Source organism: Coffea arabica, chromosome 9e, assembly GCF_036785885.1.
Source record: "Coffea arabica cultivar ET-39 chromosome 9e, Coffea Arabica ET-39 HiFi, whole genome shotgun sequence".
Lineage (NCBI taxonomy): Eukaryota > Viridiplantae > Streptophyta > Magnoliopsida > Gentianales > Rubiaceae > Coffea > Coffea arabica.
The window spans coordinates 39,279,751-39,300,297 of NC_092327.1; the positions used below are offsets into that span (position 1 = coordinate 39,279,751).

General features: G+C 35.8%; 2 protein-coding genes across 4 annotated transcripts; both read right to left on the reverse strand.

The window, feature by feature from the left end:
* Window positions 1-2,914: 2,914 nt before the first annotated feature.
* LOC113710739 (chromatin remodeling protein EBS-like) lies at window positions 2,915-7,997 on the reverse strand. The gene is made up of 5 exons (XM_027233857.2): window positions 7,792-7,997; window positions 5,775-6,117; window positions 5,617-5,685; window positions 4,868-5,003; window positions 2,915-3,204 (listed from the first exon to the last, which is right to left on the reverse strand). Exons 1-5 carry the CDS (start codon window positions 7,862-7,864, stop codon window positions 3,178-3,180), a joined length of 648 nt encoding a protein of 215 aa, XP_027089658.1. The 5' UTR covers window positions 7,865-7,997; the 3' UTR covers window positions 2,915-3,177.
* A 4,407-nt stretch (window positions 7,998-12,404) lies between these two features.
* On the reverse strand, window positions 12,405-18,338 carry LOC113710546 (homeobox protein knotted-1-like LET6). 3 transcript variants are annotated; one of them, XM_027233609.2, is made up of 4 exons: window positions 17,477-18,338; window positions 16,763-17,006; window positions 13,262-13,539; window positions 12,405-12,965 (listed from the first exon to the last, which is right to left on the reverse strand). In XM_027233609.2, the coding sequence occupies exons 1-4, from the start codon at window positions 17,921-17,923 to the stop codon at window positions 12,762-12,764; spliced, it is 1,173 nt and encodes a 390-aa protein (XP_027089410.1). In that variant the 5' UTR covers window positions 17,924-18,338; the 3' UTR covers window positions 12,405-12,761. The 3 variants fall into 3 exon arrangements, with proteins under 3 accessions (XP_027089410.1, XP_071921555.1, XP_027089412.1); XM_072065454.1 differs by having other exon boundaries at window positions 13,262-13,509; window positions 17,477-18,337; XM_027233611.2 differs by having other exon boundaries at window positions 13,262-13,506; window positions 17,477-18,330.
* Between the last annotated feature and the right edge of the window lie 2,209 nt (window positions 18,339-20,547).

The window sequence follows — 20,547 nt, forward strand, 5'->3', positions numbered from 1 at the left end:
AACCCTAGATGCAAAAAATCCATAATCTAGGTTCAAAGTTATTGATCCACCTTGAAACCTTGTTCTCCTATGCTGTACATTCATCAACACTTTAGTACTTGTTACTATGAAAATACATGAGACTTGCAATTTCAAGTGAATTAAAACTGTAGAAATGTTGAAACTAGAATACTTTTTTTGCCTGTTTTTAGAGCGTGAACACTGCGTAAAAACTCTGGTAACTGAACTGCAACTTGTAAAGGGCTGCATAACATGCTCCTTAATGAAGCTAGTTTCTGTCTACAGTGACCAAAACTTTTTTAACTCCGAAACTGGAGATGAACAATGCCTAAAACTGAAAAGGGTCTTCCTCTGGAAGTCGCAAACACCGAGAAGGAATTAACAAAGGCGAAGGTGAGTCCCACGAAGCCTATTTGGATTAAGGTATTACTAGTAAGACAGGAGGCCTGGAGATCTAGGTTGCGGTTATATTTATACCCTAGCAAAACAGCGAAGCAAAAGAAACAATAAAAAGAAGCGCAACCCAAGATTTTAACAATTAACGTCAACAAGAGTAAAGGAAAACAGATACTGCTAAAGAAAGGAGAAGACAATTCGCACCTTAGACCTTACACCTTAGTTAAACTAGATCTTGGTCGTCTTTTTGGAAACATGCAACTGCCCGAGTCAACAAAACTGATCACAATTAATTCCTTCACCAGCATTTCTGTCTCCTCCTTCCTGAGTCCGGGCTGCTGGCAACCCTAAGAAGTATGGTGTATAAGCTGTCATTGGTTTGGCTCTCCTATCTTTCTCTACCATCTTGACCCCAGGAACATTCTTTATTCTGTTAACCTGAATTTTAAAATTTTTCTATTTGTCAATTAAAGCCAAACAAGAAACGATATATGAATGTAGCAGAAAAAATTGAGCATTGATAAACGTGTTCAGGGTTTTCCCTGAGATGGGTTGGTATGGACTGCGAATCCATTAACAATGTGTTTAAAGCTGTGCAGAGCCTTGGAGACTTCACTAGCATTTCAATCAAGAATAAAATATTTTCCAGATAAGATTTCCAAATATAGAACTTGGCAACATGGAAGATTGATTAGGAAGCAACTAACTCCTCCATGTTTACTGGATCTGTAAACGAAAGGCAGTGGAGAAATTACTACCTGTTGGGATCCAATCCCTAACCTTTCTGATCGGTCGGCATCGTTCTAGCTAGTATTTCCTTGATGAAATGCAACTGGCTCACCTTCCATTAGATCTAAGGTAATATATCGCCCTCTTCTGTAACGCAAAATCTTGCAATCGGAAAATGAGTAGTAGTCGAGTCAGAGATGAAATCCATCTAACTCTCCTTGCCATGATTGGGCAACAATAATCAGAATGCAAATATTCATTTAGGGTTTGGTTGCCCGGAATATGAATTCTCTCCTCTCTGATAAGCCATGCAAATCCAAAACTTTAACCACATTATTAGCGTGAAAAAGCCTGGTTTCGCAAGCTTTTCAACTGATCTTAATGAAATCAACCGTTACTTTTTTCTGCTTTTAACTTCTTTTGTTCAAATTCTAGGCAAAAAAACTGTTGCTGAGACGTGTTTTTTTTTTTTTGTCGCGTTACTGCTCCCTGTTCACGCTAACCAACCTTGCAAGTCCTATATGCACAGCAATAGCAGATCCAGTTCAAGACCTTTTCCGAAAATCACTTGGCTCTTATTTCCAGAGTCGGCAAAGAAACATCATCATATCCTGATTAAATAATGTCCCATCAACAAGTATCTCAATATATGGCTTGGCTCTATTCTTTTACAGCCCTAATCAATCGGGTTATTTAAGAACCTTTAATCATAAAATCAAGGAACCGGTTGGCTTTGATAGGGCAATAGATGCAGCTAATTTTGATCACTTAATGACCTAAATGAACAGCATTACCTGTGACTTGTGAGCCGATAACTTTTTGAAGGCATACACGCAGGGCTGGTTCTGCAGTTTGAAATAATACTCCCTCTGTCCCAAATTTTTTGGGAAACGCACTTTTTATGTACAGTAACATTACGGGACAGGCTTATCTGACTCTTCCAAGCATACCCTTTGCTGTTTGTGGAGTGAAACAACAAACTGGTGGGACCACTTGCCATTAAGTCACTTTGACTAAAAGGCAAAGACAATCAGAAGGGTATAACTTCCGATGATGTGTTGTGGCTGGGTCCATCAGAATTGATTAGTGCAATCTTGACTTGTCAATAGAAGGGTATAACTGGAAAATAATTGTAAAAGTGATTTGACTTTTTCAAAGTGACTCAAATTTTGGGACAAGCAAAAAGTGGAAATATGATATTAACAATGGGATGGAGGGAGTAACAATTACGTAAAGCAACTAGTAATTACATTGTCATGTAAAAATGAAACGAATCAAAATTCTGATGATCTTCCATGCACCAGCAGAAGCATCTACAGATGCAGGAGTTAATTATTCGTGAAGCAGAAAACATAATTGAGTTGAAAGCGGCCATCCATCCTCCAGGCAATGATACCAGTGGTAGAGTTAGAACCCTAGGGTCGGAGGATTCAATTTCTGACACCACATCAAATGTAGTTACAGTAAATTTACAATTAAAAGGCGTTTATGTTAAACATATCTTTCTAGCGTTATGTCAATTATACTTTGGCGTCTAAATTGTACTTCAGAATTTTTAGATTATTAAGGGAGAACAATGAAAATAAGAAAGAAATATTAAAAATTTTTAGAAGGGGTAATACAGATAAGAAAAAGAATTTCATAAAATATTGGGAGCAAAATAGATAAGAATGGGGAAATTGCCTACCCTCAGTTGCTTTTGGCTCCGCCCCTGATATTATGACAGTAAAAATCCAAATTCTTCTGAGCATATATCCAAATTTTTATATGCAAATTTAGCCTTTCCAAATAAAGTAAAAGCCCAAATTCTTTGCTTGACATTGAAAATTCAAAACCAACAAAGTTAATTTATCTAAAATTTGGCTTCACATTTGCAACAGCAGAAGCTCATCCTGAGCATATCACAAGCTTCAAAGCCATCTACTAATATCCATACAATTTACCCATTCAGGAGATGACAAAATATATCCACCACAGCTATACAACATCACAACAACACCAGAATAATGAAAATTGACAATCTCTCCAACAGCATCGTTGTGCTCCCCCAGCTTACTTCTTCTGCCGCTTTGTTTCCAACTGTAAGAACCATAGGCTTTATTAAAATTTAAATGAGATCAGTAATAAATATTATATCACTTGGATGTTGGATAAGAAGGGATGAAGAAATAAATGTAATTACTCCTACCACATGGGTTTCAATACCAACAGGAGGAAAAACTTTCCTGTGATAGCAGTTGGCATGCAAAACACCCTTGTGACAAAAGAAATCATACATTGGAGTAATGTTGTGATAGTTGCTAGAACTTTTCTTGGCACAGCCCTAAACAAACTGAGGCATATGACATCCCTTTTTCTCTCTGACACTACAATTCACACTTCAGTAAATACCATGCAGCAACCATGCAAGAATTTATATGAGAGAGAGAGAGAGAGATCCTTGGCCCATAAAAGCCATAATGGGTGATAAAATACAACTGCTCAAGGCAACAGGACAAAAGAAATCACGCTAACCAAACAGACCCAATTTCAGCAGTTCAATTATAGGGAGAGGCTGAGACCTCCAGCATCAAGCTACTTCCAGACAGTTGCTGTCATACACACAACAAAACATATTGAATATGAACAAACTCTAAGCTGATGGTTTTGCAACAGTCGGATTCACTGTCAAAAAGTAAGGTGAGACGTAATCCAAGGACCAAACACTAAGGATCAAGCACTCAAAATGACAGCAATTCTTTATTTATATTCATGCAAAATATACTTACACATAAAGCAATCACATACGTGTAGCAAACATCTTAAAGACTAGTCACAACATATGGTAATCAACACCAGTCTTAATAGTAATCACAAATTGCTACATGATGCCTTTTCTGTCAACAGTAGAAAGTCTTCTCTTTCCATGTTTACATCTAAAGGCTATGGCACCTGAAGTAAAAACTAGTATGAGTTAAGGTCAGATAAAAAGTAGATGCTTTATGTATTGTCAATAAACAAAGATCCCGGGGCAGAGCAAACATATGATTTGGCCCTGCAGAATTTATATCTGTATACACAAGCATGAGTGTAGGCCTGCAGAACTTGTCTTCTACTTTGAAAGCTAAGCAGCCATTCCAACATTTTCTTTCCCCTTGCCAATTGACCAAATATACTTGTGTTTTCCTTGGTAAAGTCCATCTATGGCAAAAGAAAAATGTTAACAATGCTAACCCTTCCCATGAAGATGGGGACTAGAACCATATTCTTAAAGGTCAATGTCCATGATTATATATGCTGAAGTAATCACATAATAACTGCCCATAAAACAAAACACTATAACGTGGAAAATTGTAAAAGAGCATAAATCTTTGACAGTAAAATGGCAAGTATACACAAATCGTTGACAAATTTCACCCCACCAAAAAATCAATGGTGCTTCATGGAAATAAAACTAAAAAAAAAATGATTTTATTCGATTAGAAGTCACCTGCAAGCGTGCATCAACCTGCGACTGGTAGTAAGTACCAGAAAAATTTCAATATGCTGACCAATCAATGGATATTCAACAAATGTACATGTCACACCAAACAGTTAGTGATATATATATATATATATATATGCAGTTTAAAATACAGCCGCAATTGTTTTTATAACCACTTTATGCAAATGTTAAACTAATGTTGCATTCAAGCTATTCCTGCAGGAAAAATTGTAGACAAAGAACTGTAATTGGGCAAAATCTGCAATTAATGAGCCTCACCTTTCCATTCATTACTGGAGATTCAGTTAATTTGGTCTGATGCTTTTTCACATCAACAGATGCACAATCAGAACAAACAAACAGGTCCAATTGCTTCGCCTGTTCAATACTCACCCCAGAACAAGCAGGATGATACCTATCATGGCATCAGATATTGTTGCTCAGAAAATTAAGACTGGAGAGATTACAAGGTAGAAAAGAAACCCAAGAACAAACTAAACAAATACTTGAGTATAGGCTTATTTATTCCCACACTTAATTTTTATTGTTCATTTTTTCTTCCCTTTGAGGTGGAAGGGGGAGTTTATCGCCGAAAAAAGGGAACTAATCTTGATAGAGAATCATAGGAAGTATTGCTTTCCAGAAATAGAACAATACTTCAAAAATTTTATCTTCTTAACAATCCACATCTTGCACATATGAAAACTCAAGGTATATCATTACCAAAGGATAGCATTCTTCAAACATCATTTAGTTCCTGCTTTTCACTGAAAGGGGATAAAAAATGCTATGCCTATATCTTAACGCCCTTGCAAAACAGACAGTTAACAAAACCTTTCTCCCTTCTTTTCCCTACACTACAACTACATCTTGAGGGATGGGAAGTCTTTTAAGTGGCAGAAAGCATTTTTTTTCTCAAGCTTCTTTACTTGAACAATTCATATTACGCAGAAATTCAAGGTCCAAGTAATACAACTACAACCATGAATCCACTAATAGAAACACGAGAGAAAGTTGGTGAGCAATACCAGTCTTTGCACCCATCACATTGCACCATTAAATCATCAGGGTTATATGGCATCTCACATTTGCAGTACCTTCATTACAAACCATACAAGAGTGCTTAGCAACTAGAGAAAAGAGAAACTTAATCCTAAAAACTATACCAGCCATAAGCAATACTCACACTGCAACACGATCCGGAAGAAAAGCACCAGTAGCAGCTTTATACTCAAATCGGCAATAATAATCCTCAGGCCTTACATTTTCAAGTTTGGTATAATTCTTGAAAGTATGGACGATGCACTTCCCTTCAATAGTATCAGCACTCTGAACATCCAAATGGTCTGACAGGAACAACTCCTTTGCTCCATGGAACTGCCTCCGCCCCCCAAGTGACTCCTCTGGCCTATAATACCACCTTACTCGAACCTTGCAATTGCTTCGATTATCAGCCTCAATCTTCTCAACACGTGCCACATAGGGGGCCGTATCACTTTCCGACGGGCGCATCGACACACAATCCCCAGCTTCAAATCCACAAAAGAGGACAGTAAACAACCCTCAGTTACTAAGCACATCAAAAATTTCCTTTGACAAATTTATTTTCAATTCCGATACAAAGCAAGGCACCTTAAATAATAAATCTATCCCATATAACAAAAAAATATCTGCACAACCATCCTTCCGGGCCCAAAAGGGCATTAATATTTCAGTCACATTTTTCCCTAGGCTCAAACAAGAAAAGGAAAGAATAAAACACTTGTTATAACATACTGTCTCTATTACATGCATGCATAAAAAGTATGAATGTAATAGTGTCCTACATTACATTAGGAGGACAACTGGATAAGTGGCAACATGGATAATTGGTTGATTAATGGTTTTACTTAAAAGCATCATGAGTAAAATATATCCAAACCCATTACAAACATGTAGTTAATCAATCTAAATGGATAGGATTCAAATAAATAAATGCAAAACCATTATCCATCCATTTAACCAACTCTCCGAACACCAAAAACAACTAAATCCTCCTCCGGCTTAGTCAGTCCACATATACTCCAACTCCAACCCATAGGAAGCTTATGCTAAAAATAACCCTAAACATGCACATGTCCACTTAATTTTCCCATTTGCACCATCTCTTCTCAGTTCTGGGTCAATTTTGAACCCATGATTCAAATGCTGGTGAATAGTAATTAAGAGCAGTCTTCAAACAGCTCAAAAATCCAACCCAGTTCACAGTACCACGTATTTGCCCAAGTAATTATAACCATTGTTCAGTAACTTGGCAAGCTTCAGCGCAGCCTTAAATTCCAAACTTACCATCATCCATGCTAGTACCACATTTGGGCCAACCCAAAAAAATGCCCCAACTAATTCTTGTATTGCAGATAAAAAAAAGGACTTCAACTCCAAATTCAGATAAAGAATATAAATAAAATCAGTCAATGCTTCCCAATGGCTAAAAAAGCAGCTTCCTGAGACTTCCCAAGCGTACAAGTAGAACTACGGAGATGGGAACTCTTCAAAATTTTCAGGTGGGTCGAGTAGTCAAAGCTTGCAACAGAGCAGACGAGTGTTTGAGTGTGTGAATGTGTGTGTGCCAGTTTGTATTATGAAAAAACTTTTTTTTTTGGTTTTATAATTAATTGGATATGCATGAATGTCATGGATAATCCATTTAAATGCACCAACTTATGTGGATTAAATGGTCATCCATTTAAAATCATATAGATTATTTAAGTAATCGAAATCCAACTAAGCGAGGTTTATGTGGATGGATAGCTGGACATATACTCTAATTGCCAGCTCTAGACAACACCATTCTCCAACCCATAAGGGACATTTAGAAAAAAACCCAAATTTTTTCTTGGTTCTTCGTAAAAAGAAAAAAATCAAATGCAAAATTCATTTTAGGATTAGCTATCAGAAGCCAAAAAAGACAAACTTTGCACTTTATGACATGCATGTAAACTCAATTAGCACAGTTTACCCCAAACAAACATCATTAACCCCCCCAACCCTCGCCCTAAAACACTTCACTTCCCATTATAAGACCCCAGGCCCAAGCACATCAAAGTTAAAAAAAAAAAAAAAAATCATATGAATAATTCATCCATACGAATATTTCTATCACACAACGAGATAGGATATGCAAAATGAGAAAATAGGCAATCTAGCTATAAACATATATATACCTCTGACAACTTTGTTGGTGCCCTTGATTGTGTACGAGTCCAGGTCCCGCTTGCCAGGTCTGGTTTTGGCCATGGGAGAAATGGCGAAGGGGAAATGGGGAACAAGAAATGAGGAAAGAGGAGGGTTTCTTTCCTTTGACTGTGCTGCGCTTGGCTTTGCTGTAAAGACTGAGGAGCTTTGCTTGTATTTTTTATTTTATTTTCCGTTGAAATAAACGGGTTTTGGTAGTAATTATTTATAGCTGTTTTCTGGGTCTGCGTCTGCGCTATACCAAACGGTAAAATTTGTAGGGGGTAGGGATCGTTGGTTCGGTCTGCTTCGAGGATTTAGGGGCACTGGCATAATTTTGGTGAAATTGGAAGGCTATCTGTTTATAAACAGATAAGTCAAGTGACAACAAATACAGATCAGTTTGGATTTTGGAAATCCAACTTGCTTTGTTTCACTTTGGTGAAATTGAAATTGAAATTGAAAAAAACTCTGTTAAAAGTATTCGTGGTTGGAGTCGAAATTGAGAAGGATTATCATTTTCTCTGCACAAAAGCCCACAAAATATCATATAATTTCATTTTGAGGTCTACACTAGTTGCAAATAAAATGCAACACGTAACAGAAACAAAAGATCAGAAACTCTAAATATACCCCAAATTTGAGAAAATATCAAATATTTCATTATGAAATCACCAATCTATTCTTGATGATATCAATCTCTTTGATTTCAATAAACATATGTGCATGTCTTGTCTTGCCAAATTTACTGTTTAACTATTTCATCCCATATATCAAGTTGAAACGTGACAAAATAGATCTCAACAAATTTCGATTGTAACTTTTCACAGAAAAATTTTTACGTTTTCCGTGAACACATTTTTCAATCACTTTTTTATTTCACATACATTAAATCATTACAATATATTTTCCTACAAAAAAATCCTAAAAATAGCAATCCAAATGGGGCTTAAGAAAACTCTTACTACTAGAATACCATCTTGCTAAAAATTCTTATTCTATGAGAAAAAGGAAATCTTTAACAAGAAGATCTTAAGAGAGGATAATAACCCACTAAAAATTTAAGAGAGACTTTATTACCACAAATATAAAAAAAATATATAAATATGGAAAGGGAGGGAAACCAAATGACCTCCCTCCACCTATGGAGGAATACGTTATTTTATTTGAGAGAAGTGGAGGAAATTAAAAAGAAAGAAGAGTTTTTTTATTTGAATGTTAACATAACCTAGATACGCGTGGCCGCTTATGGAATTTCTTTGGTGCCAAATTGGCAATTGAAATGTTCTGGTTGTCCTCCAAAATTATGAAGTTTCTTTTGTTTGACAGAAAATATGAGGTAAGTTAAAGTTATTGGTAAGAAAGATGATTTTCCTCCTGTCAAAAAAAATTGTAGACGAGATGAGATGAGCGAATTGTTTACTTGAAAAAAAAATCCACATCTTAAACTCATTTTTGCTCATTTCAGTCAAAAGTGTTCACAAAATAAAGCTTCATTCAACATCAGTTGCATTTCTCTAATCCATACCATTTTTTACAAAGCTATGTCTCTTTAGCCTCCTACTAAGCAACCATAGAATATTTTAATTTGATGAATAAGTAATTGTTTAGGTTTTAATAGCACTGTTCAATGCAATTAATGAATGCACGTAGTCCGCATGAATAGATTCAAATGGATATCCAAACAAGCCTCTTTAGTTGTTCAACACTTGCCGATCATAATGAAATGTCTCCCTTAAGCACATATTAAACTCAAGTTTGAGCTCGTCAAGCAACTCGAGCTTGAACTTGGTTAATGCGAGCTCGAATTTTGAGTTGTGATTGATTAAACTCGCGAGTTACTCAAGTGAGATTTACTCATTTGCACTCCTAATATGCGCTCTCCACCATATGAAAATATGTTACTCATTGAATTAAACTCCCTAGATTTTGTAGTTGACTGATGTATCCCCTGATTGATTTTCCTTTCTATACGATTGAAAAAGAAATTAAATAGCTGAAAACATGTCCTATTCCAACCTCTCTGCTGGTTTAACATCTTGTTCACAAATTTGTGGCATTATTGCTTTCCTTTGTAATTTACTAAACAGTATGGACGATTATAGTCGTGATTCTCCCTCAAACAAATTCTAATTGTGATTATGATTTTGATCTTCAATTTGAAATTTTTATACAACAAATAATCTACATATTTGTAGACAACAAAATTTTATTTAGTCAATTTAAACCAATATCAACATTGATAAATACAAATTGAAGGAATGACATTCCAAAGGGACTATAGAATTTTTCTATCTCACGTGCCAATTTGGATATCATATACTTAAGCCATTTTTGAACTTAAATTTTGAAATTTGAAGTTTGGCGTACAAAAAATGGAGCCAATTTCATGACTTCTCATATTACTATTTAATTTTTCTTGGTTTGTTATTAGGAATCTAGGTTTAAATGAGGTAGTACATTACATGCATAGCATAAATGTACTCGTAATGAAAGTTAGGTGAAGCAAACGGCAATAATGACATCCTTTTGACAAAAAAAAAAAAAAAATTGGCAAAGACATCTTTTACTGTTCTTATTTTTGTTGAAAGATTATTTAGTGTTCACCTGCGATGCAGCTGGATTAAATCCGTTACCCAGTCCTTCTAGGGCCCAAGTTTTACGTCTTGGACACTTGGTGAGCATATCAAGTTGTTACCTCACAGCTAGGTAAGCAATGAATCTGTTTTAGGCCCAGGTACCCAATTTGATGAAGAGCATTTCCTGGAAATGCCACTTTCAATGCCACAATAATGTTATTTTTGGCAAGTATTATAAGCCCTCATTTTTAAACCAACTACTCCTAGAGGTTTAACTCTCTACTTTCTAATATCCAGGCTTTTTTGGAAAATTTTGCCAATGGGTGTGTAGGCACCTATCTGGACCGGTGGTGATTTACCAGGTTTCCTTTGACCTCTTTAGGTCCCCTTTCCTCTAGTACAGAGTAAAAGTACGTATAGAATAAATTTTATCGTGTCGACAAAAAAAAAAGAAGCCTCATTTGGTATTCGAGAATGCCAGAATAAAAAAGTTTTTCCACCCGAAATACCTTTCAACCTAGAATAGTAGGGGAAAAAATTTTATCATTTCAATGTCTGGTACCCAAGTAAAAATAGGATATTCATTCATTTTCCAATATTTGGTATAATCAATAGTTAGATGTAAAAATGGAACACAATAAATACAACTTTGACTTAATTGCCCTGGATTTAGTTTTTGGAACATAAGATATTTATTTGTACTACTATGTTATTTGTTTGTTTACGTGGAATTTTGACAGTTTTTGCTTTCAAAATAATTGATGATTGATATTAAAATTTTTCAATTGTAATTCATTCTAGCATATCGATTTTGATGTTAAAATTTTACATCCACTAGCAATATAATTAATTAATTAGTAATGTAAGTATAAATTACAAGAAGCCAAATGAATATAATATACTTTTAAATTTTATTATTTTTCATTTTTATATAAAAATTTTTAAAAATTCGGTACAATTGTTCAAAAGTCAAAGAATAAAGTTTCTTAAGACATTTGTTTGCTACTAGAAAAGAAAATTTTATTTTAAACACAAGAAAAATTACATTTAATTATTAATTGAGCTCACAAATATTCTAAGATATGGTGATGGAGTAAAATTATTTAGAAGGATAAACTTGGCATCTTGCTACTTTGGGATTCTATGATGAAATTAGAAAGAGTTTCCCTACATTTTTTTTTTTCAGAATGGAATTTCAGGAAAAAGTTGAAATTAGCATTTCAAGAAAAAATGACTTTTCCACTGAAATTATCCATACCAAAATTGAAATGGAATGACCAAATTGAAACAGCCTTTCTTTTCAGGCCATAGGTCATTCCTGAGTGCCAAACGTATGGCAAGAGTAATGTGAAAAGAAAGAAAGTTTTCAAGTTACAAGTACTTCAAAAATTTGCATAAATGATACTATGATAAGATTTCGAATTTGATCCTTCTCAGAAAGTCATCTTAGATCGCAAAAAACTAGACGGTCCATATGCGTTAAGTGCATCGAAATTATGCAAGAAGATTTTGGGTTTTCCAAACAAAGGAAGTCAAGAAATGTGCCATATAAAAGTTTTTAACTACGAGCAAAACGAGAGACAGGGCTAATGAGAGAAATTGGCTCTTTTCCCCTTCTCAATTTTGCTGTTACAAATACAGAATCCCGACCTCCGGAATGAATCCAGTCACCGAAAACGAGCAAAACGAGAGACAACGAGACCTGGTTCATTTTTCAGCTCTAGGGTCAATATGCCAAGTAACCTTCAAGTGCTTGGTAGTTTATCAAACGAAACTAACGTAAATATGGTCGCCAGTTTAAATGCACATTTCACATTATAACCTGGGGATCGTGTTTACCAGGCTGTGAATGATCAAGAGTGCATAGAAACCTCCTTCCCATTCAATAATTACCATGTCTTATCCAAGCAATCATGACTGCTGAGTCTTCCCGTGAGACAAATTCGCTTCAATCTTTTAGTCTTAAGTAAAAGCTAACACAGATAGGAAGTGCAGATGGCAATTCAACAAATTACTAGCATGTAAAAAATGTAATCCATCCTTGTACTCATTTTAGTCGAGGGCAGCTGGGTCGGATTTCATCGAGTATGGCCAAGAAAACACAGAAAATAACCACAGCAAATGGTTAATTATCTACTAACCTCCCAAATATTTTGCTGAAACAAGCAGCAAGCATTAAGGAAATATATATTCCAGCACATCGTATTTGAGTACCTATCCACTACGTGTCCAAGGTAGACACTGAAGAGTAGCAACCTTGATACCAGGAGGAGGATGCAGTTACAAAACATATATAGCAAGGATCCGGTGTTGATAGTAGCAAGTAGTGGTTCATAAATTTTAATGGCATCTAATGCAAAGTCCATTGCCTTACAGCTCAATTAGAGCAGTGCAGGCGAGATGTCCATTGGAAAGGGATTACCCAAAACATTGTCCATATAATAGTGGGGATGTGTGGCATCCATCACCACAAGTTGCATATCCTCTGAAGGCTTCCAGTGCCGCTTCCTTTGATTGATGAACCAATTATTAATTTGCTTCTGGTCTAGACCTGTTGATTCAGCAAGCGCCAGCTTCTGTGATTCCTGTTGATGCATTAAGTTGCCCCATTTTTAGAAACAGAATATAAGTCTACATCTATGTTATTGTCATCTTATTATTTGGACAGCTGCCCACAATTTGAGATGCTTTACTGTGATTGAACTTTAAATCATAGCATAATAAGGGGTGTGTAAATGCCTTCCTTGATGCTTTCATGGAAAGAGTAGAAGTTCACAACCGATTTATGATGTTACAAATGCGGGGAGAAATACAATTTCTAAATGTTTAGCAAATGAATGCACTCAGGTAATTATGAGGTGATCTAAGTTGAATTAGTTACCGATGGGTATGGCCATTTGTAATGCCTGCTCCACCAGTCCAACAACTGTTGCCTGGCTTCCTTTGGCAGCTTTCCTTTCTTTCTTTTCTTCATGAATTCCTGCTTCAGGCTGCCCAAATATCCACTGTACTTGCGCAAAAGCTGACCTTTAAGCTCCCGATCTTCTGCTTGAGGGTCAATGAAGCTGTTGTTCACATCAACCTCCTCTTCAGAGGATCCATTCCTGTCCATAGCCTCTCCACAAGCTGCTAGTATTTCAAGAGAGTTCTCATGAGCATCTAGAAACAAAAAGAACTACTTGTTGCAACAATCACCACGAGAGAAGACCTTGCAGACCATGCATTATCTAATCAGTTATTCATTGACCTCGTGCAGTTAATAACCAACCTTTGGTTTCAGATACCATGTGTTATTTTTTCACAACATAATTCGGAATAATAACCATGAAACTGATGCAGATATTCAGCATATTTAGGAAAAAGAATAAAAACCAAAGGCGCTCAAGATGTATTGTTCCAATTGTGAGCCCATCAAATAAGGTTCCTCAAGATTGATGAGCTACACATAAAGGAATTTAAATGAAATGAAGTATGCTTAACACTTTGAACATTAAAACAAGTAACATTTGGCTAATGAAAAAAAAGTTTAACAGCAGGAAAAATAAATTGGTGACTTGAAAAGTTATAAAATCTGTGAAGGTTCGAACCACTTCGCTATTGTTCACAAGGTTAAAGACCATCCCGCTCTAATCAAAAGAGATTTCTTTATTACTTGAAGCACTCCATTGCCACTTGTCCTCCTGATTTCTTTTGTTTGTTTTAGTTGATAAAGGATAGCCAGACATACTGTCCAACTAAAAAGGTAAATCAACCATGTCAGTTTATAAACAACAGATCAGTTCTTCCTATGCATTTTCTGTAATGAGCCATCTATCACCTTAATCATGAACTCTACTCATGTTTTACTGCTTGCTCCTCAATGGGGAACACTGAATAAACATATTTTAGAGCCCAAAACATACATAAATTTTGATGAAGGGCAGAAAAATCATATTGGATAATGACAACCCCCCCCCCCTCCAAAAAAAAAAATGCGCCTCTTTCCTTTCCTTTTAATTTCAGAAGGTTCAAACAATGAAAGGAAATCATATTACATCATTTCATGAAAATGTTCACTGTAGGAAAGTAAACCTACATGTTTCTGATACTAGTGTTGTGTTTTCCGATACAGAATGTGCATCATAGTATTCCATGTTAAAGGAGGAAAAGAAAAGCTTTAACTTCACAGCAGAAAGTGCAGCCCAAGTTAAGAAGCAAACAAAGTTATGTAAATAGTTGAACATGCTAATTGAACTCTTGAAAAGTACTTGTGAAAATGTGGAAATAAATAATTTCAAACAATGGCATCATCACGGTCCTAGGAGAGGCACATCATTCTGCTTCATTTCAAGCGAAAAGCACGGGACCCAAGGCTTGTCATTTCACCATAATTCTTCAATTATCATGATAGACACATTTTCTACCACTTCAATAAGAAGTCACTGTGTAGTAACTGCAATGATTTGCTTCCTACACAAATTGTGTACCGCACAAAGTTTGGAATTTAAGTAGCAAGTCTAACCAATAAGAAGCCTGTGAAACCATTCGCTGAAAGAATTCTATAAGATATTGATCAGGCTTGCTACCATTAATACAAGTAGCATGAATGAACTACCTTTCGTTTTTCAAGAAGCGATCTTAATAAATTAAATTTATAACTTTCAAGTGTAATTAGCTCCAAATGCAATATAAAGTCTAAAATTCAACTTATAAACTTCTCTAGAATTGTGTATTTCTCTTTTGAAAATTACTGCATCATTCTCAAAGTCTCGTTATAGGGCTTACCTATGTTGCTAGGTCCTCCAATTATTGCATTTCATTGTGCAATGAGAAGTAATTGCACATGAAGGCATTTCTCCTTAAATACCACTGCACTACACCAAAATTTCAAGCTATAAAAAGAGATTTGATAAGTAAACTCGCACTAAACGTGCATGCCATAAAAAATATCAGTAGTTTAACACACATATTCATTCATGCTGAACAACTAGACAGCTCTTTTCATACATCCAAGTTCAGCAAAGGTTCGCCTTTCTCTCCTTCTTTGGTTGGTAAAGAGAGACAGTTTTCAGTGAGGATTTCCACAGCAGTAATGCAACTAAGAGATTAGATTCAAATGGTACAGTGATTTAATGCAAACTTGACCTGTATGTGAAATCATCAACCATATTTTCACAGATGAGACATATCTACTTCAAGGCAAGTTCCAATGCACCCCATCAATTATGGGAACCTAAAGAGTAAAAGATGAAAAATTGTGCAAGTTGAAGCAACTTGGCACGTACCATAATAATAAGAAGACTTGAACAGAAACATAAATTTGAGTGTGCCCCTTGGCTTGTTGAATTTTGGCAAACAGCTAATGATGCGAGATATATCAAATAGAGTAAAAAACGAAAAGGTGACAAAAAGAGACAGCTAAGGAAGTCAAGTCAATGAAGAAACTCCCAAAGAGAACGCTAGTAAACAGTTCATCAACACGTTATGCTTTGTAACCGATGGTGTCGTAGAGGCAAGACTTCACCCTATCTTCCTCCGTTTTAAACCTAGATGCAAAAAGCCCAAAATCTAAGTTCAAAGTTTTCGGTCCACCTTTAACCCTTGCTCTCCTATACCGTATGTTCATCAAAACTTTACGACTTGTTAAAAAATAAAAGCACAAGATATACAATTTGAAATGAATAAAAACTGTATAAATGTTGAAACTAGAAAACCTTTCATTTTCTGAAGTCAACTAGAAAACACTGAGCTTGTCTTAGCTTGAATACTGTGTAAAAACTCTGGTAACTGTCCAGTTGATAGCAACTTCTATTAATGCCTTCTCACGGACTAAGAGCTGCATAACATGCTCCAAAATGAAGCTAGCTTCTGTCTACACTCACCAAAACTTTAAAAGTAACTACGAAACTGGAGATGAACAATGCATAAAAACTGAAAAGGTTCTTACTCCAGGAGTCGCAAACACCGAGAAGGAATTAACAAAGGCAGGGATCAGTCCCACAAAGCCTATTTGGATTAAGATATTACTCCTAAGACAGGAGACCTGGAGAGACCTAGGTTGCAGTCATATTTATACCCTAGTAAAACAGTGAAGCAAAAGAAACAATAAATAGAAGCCCAACCCAAGATTTTATCAATGTCAACAAGAGTAAAGAAAAATAAATACTACAAAAGGGAAGAGGAGACAATCCGCACCTTATACCTCACACCTTAGTTAATTAAATCTTGGTCGTCTTATTGGAACATGCACATGATGGACTTGTTCATTAAACTATGGAGTAAAAAGACAAAATCGACCAGCAAACAAACTCACAAACAGTTTTAGAAGATCTGATCTGAGAAGAATAACTGTCCTTCATCAAGAGAAAAAAGAAGAGGGAAATAGGTATTTAGGGCCATCTACCAGAATCTGAAGAAGCAAGAGTGAGAGCTTTGAACTGGCACTCGACTCTTGACAAGAAAAGCATGGCTTCCTTGAAGGGTTTCGAGAGTTCCTCTTCGTATTTAGTCAGCATTTCACAATAGGCTTCCATAAATTGATCAAGTGCCGGATCTTCACCAATACAGCTTGTGTTGTTACGGCTAAGACTTGCAGCAGAAGTGCAGACTTCCTCTAGCCTTGCCACCACTTCAGGAGGTGCTCCTATCTGCAGCAAAATTTTACAATGACTAGTTGAGTTAGTTCCATTTTTATTAGCTCTTTTGCAATAATGGTTTTCATTTTTGCTAAAGAGGGTTTTACACATTTAGCTGATATTACTGTCTCTTTCATCGTTATTTCCGAAAGGGTTTCCTGTTGCACATCTTTTTCAACAGAGTATGTGGTCCTTGGAGTATCAGTTAAGGCAAGAAAAGAAAGAATACAAAACCCCTCCCATCACAGCCATCTCTGTCTGTGCTGATGTGAGATAAACAACTGCATAAGAACTCACATAAATATTTCGACATAAATGCAAGTAGAAGTTTTCTAGTAGAACAACATTTGGAGGTAAATATGAAAGGGTAGTTTTTCGTTTTTGCAAGAAAAGATGCAGAAAGAATGGATCTTGTTCCTCAACAGGAGGAAAGCGGTGAATTTGGTTTAAAAGCTTTTAGGTTGTTTGATGTAGCTTTAAACCTTTTGGCAATTGATATAGGCAGCCAAGAGACGATGGTAGTGAGGATGAGCCATGATCTTAGCCTTGACAGATGGAGGAGGAGACGAAGAATAGCTTCCACCGATATCATTGTTGCTGTGATCCACGAAATAACTGCCACCGCCAGTGGTGCTGCTGCTCAAGTTATGATGACTGTTGTTGTGGTTTTCATCATCCAGCTGCATCATAGAAGAAGCAGAAGTAGCTGCAGTGCGACGATTATTGGGGTGGTCTTGGGTGTCGCCGGGATGAGCATGAGGTAGAGGAAGATATAGGGTATTGGTCTCTGCATTAAGGTGGGTAGAAGAAGTCATCTGAGGAGGCATCATCATCATCATCATAGGACTTGTAGGACCTCCTAAAGCACCACTACTGTTGTCCCCCCCAAAAGCCATCATCAAGCATGAAGTTGAACTTGAGCCCTCCATTATAAGAACGCACACAACACACTCTTCCTCTTTTGCACACCCTCACTTTAGCGTCTTCAGTTTACCCTTGTTATATACTACTAGTACTAGTGTATGACAAGGGCTTCCCTAACCCTTTGTTGTTATTCTACTCAAAAAACTTCAACAGTGATGATAAAGGTTGGTTGAGGTTCCCCTTGTTGTCTTATACTATGTGCTAGCAATCTTGCTTCTCCTTTTGATGCTGGCTAGGCAGAGGGCAGGGGTCTCCCGAGTTTTATGCTACTGGTTTCAGCCTTTTTACAGAAAATCCTAAATAGTGGTAGCGTTAGTCAGTAAGTAGCGGAGCTAGCTGGTGGAACCAGGATTTTTTTGTTTTCTTTTTCTTTACTTTAGTCTTTGCTCTCTGGGATGAATATAGATAAGGTCTGAGAAAGGCTGTTGAAATGAAATAGATTTAATATTTTTTTTCCTTTCTCCTCCCTATGCTTATAACTACTACTAACACGTTTCTCGTTTAACAGCAAATGAGAATTAGTTCTAAACTCTCTGTCTCTCTGTCTTTTCCAATAAAACAAAGCACAAATGAGTAGTAGTAAGTACACTAGACATTGCAGAGCGCACGCGGGAATTGTAGTAGTAGCTTTTTAGCAAGTACTAATAGTAGTAGTAGTATAGGTTTAGTAATTTAGGAGGAGCAGGAGGAGGAGAAGTTCAAGAGGAAGAGAGCGAGTTTTTAGAGTCTGTGTAGTCTCTCCTCCTTGCCATGGGAAAATGTTACAACTAGTAAATTGTGCAAGGGAAGTATGTAATAGTAGTCGTCGTAGTAGTAGTATGTTTGAGGCTTGTGGTGCAAAGCTTTACCTTCCCGATGAAAACTCTCTCCCTCTTTTCTTGCACTGCCACTGAGCCACTGCCATTACTGGCAAACTAGAAAGAAAGAAAGAGAGAGACAGAGAAGGATAGAGGGTGAAAAAGAGAGAGAGAGAGAGAGAGAGAGGAAGGAACGATCAAATCGAGGTGTAGTGTAGTGTAATATGTAGTGTATAATATGTGTAGTGTAGTAATGAAGTAGTGATGGATGACGAGAGGATGAAAGGTTTTGTGTTTGAGGGCACGGAATCACGATTTCTGCTGCCTTTTGTACTCTGCCTTCCCCCTGCTTCACACCTATTTGTCCACTTATTAAGTGGTTCCTTCTTCTTACTACTACGTTGTCTTCTTCTTCTGCACCTTTATCTATTGATAATATATTTTTCTCGTCTACTATTTCTTTTCTCTTCCTCTAATCTCTGACCCCACGTCCTCATTCACACCCAAGATTTTAATTGTTACTTGCAAGTTTTTTTTTTTTTTTTGTCTATTTCTGGTCTGGATTTGGATTCTTGCTGTTTCATTTCCAGTAGGATCAATTACGCCCAACCAAGTCCTCGAGTTTTCTTGTACTAGTAGATTTTTTTCCCTAATATAAAATCTATCAGCATGGGTTGTTTGTGCTTGTGCAATTCTCTCCCATTTGCATTGTATTTTTTGGTAGTTTCACAAGTTTTTGTAAAAAATTAGGGTATTTTTATTTTTTTAAAAATTTGATGTATTTAAAAAAAGGGATTTTTTTTAACGGGTACCTATTAGTATTCAATGTACATTTTATTTTTTTTTACCCTTTCACCTCTTTTCACACCATTTCTACCTTCAACTATTAGGCACAAGATTCAAATTTTAAATTTAACGCTAGGGAAAATGTACACTTGTTAATGTACTTAAATCACACTTAACTTGTTAATATACATAAATTACACTTAACCTAACATGTGAATGTACGTATTGACAATTATTATTTTTTCTTTCATTTATTTACTTTCTCTAATTATTTTTAGTTTTCCAAAAATTTAACACTTAAACTATATCTTTAAAATGTGTCAAAAAATATTCTCCAAAAATTACATTCAAGCAAGGATTCTACTAATATTTAGTACGAAAGAGATTTTGAATTCAAAACCTTTCACAAAAAAAAAAAGAACTAGTATTTAGTACTATTGTATGCATTTACCTATTCGAATTATCTTAGAAAAAAATTCAATTTTTGAAGTTTTGCTCACTTTTTTCTTTTTTATTAACATTTAAAATCTTGCATTTATTTTTTGAAAAAATCGTTCACAATATCTCTCACATTTTGCAAAAATAACTTTGTTCGTCCTTCACTTTTAAAAGTGTAATTTTATGTCCCTTATAGATTTATGTTGATCAAATTTGGTCTCTATCTAAGTTTTCAACTAATTTTTTGCCAGAATATACCACGTGCTTTGCACGTGATTATTTTTTAGAGGTAAAATTATCAAATCACATTTCACATAATTCAATCCATAGTTCCTCACATTTCACAAAATGAATTTTTTCATCCCTCATATTTCATAAAATGAATTTTTCTATTCCTCATACTTCACAAAATGAAATTTCCATCCCTCACTAATCATGTGCTGAATACTTTTTAAAAAAAAACATATATATGTCTATTTGATTTTACCTAATAATGCGAATAACATGTATTATACGTGATTATTTGATTTCATTTGATATTAATTAGTAAAAAGTCTTGCATTCATTGTCAAGTTGGCTAATAAAGCTATTCGCGATCAAAATACAAT

Coding starts and splice junctions, on each gene's coding strand:
- LOC113710739 (XM_027233857.2), bottom strand. CDS start 7,864: ATGGCCAAAACCAGACCTGGCAAGCGGGACCTGGACTCGTACACAATC. Junction 6,118..7,791: donor CACCAACAAAGTTGTCAGAG/GTATATATATGT, acceptor GTGGATTTGAAG/CTGGGGATTGTGTGTCGATG. Junction 5,004..5,616: donor TGTGATGGGTGCAAAGACTG/GTATTGCTCACC, acceptor ATGCCATGATAG/GTATCATCCTGCTTGTTCTG.
- LOC113710546 (XM_027233609.2), bottom strand. CDS start 17,923: ATGGAGGGCTCAAGTTCAACTTCATGCTTGATGATGGCTTTTGGGGGG. Junction 17,007..17,476: donor CCTATATCAATTGCCAAAAG/GTTTAAAGCTAC, acceptor ATTTTGCTGCAG/ATAGGAGCACCTCCTGAAGT. Junction 13,540..16,762: donor TCTTGCTTCTTCAGATTCTG/GTAGATGGCCCT, acceptor TTTTGTTTCTAG/ATGCTCATGAGAACTCTCTT.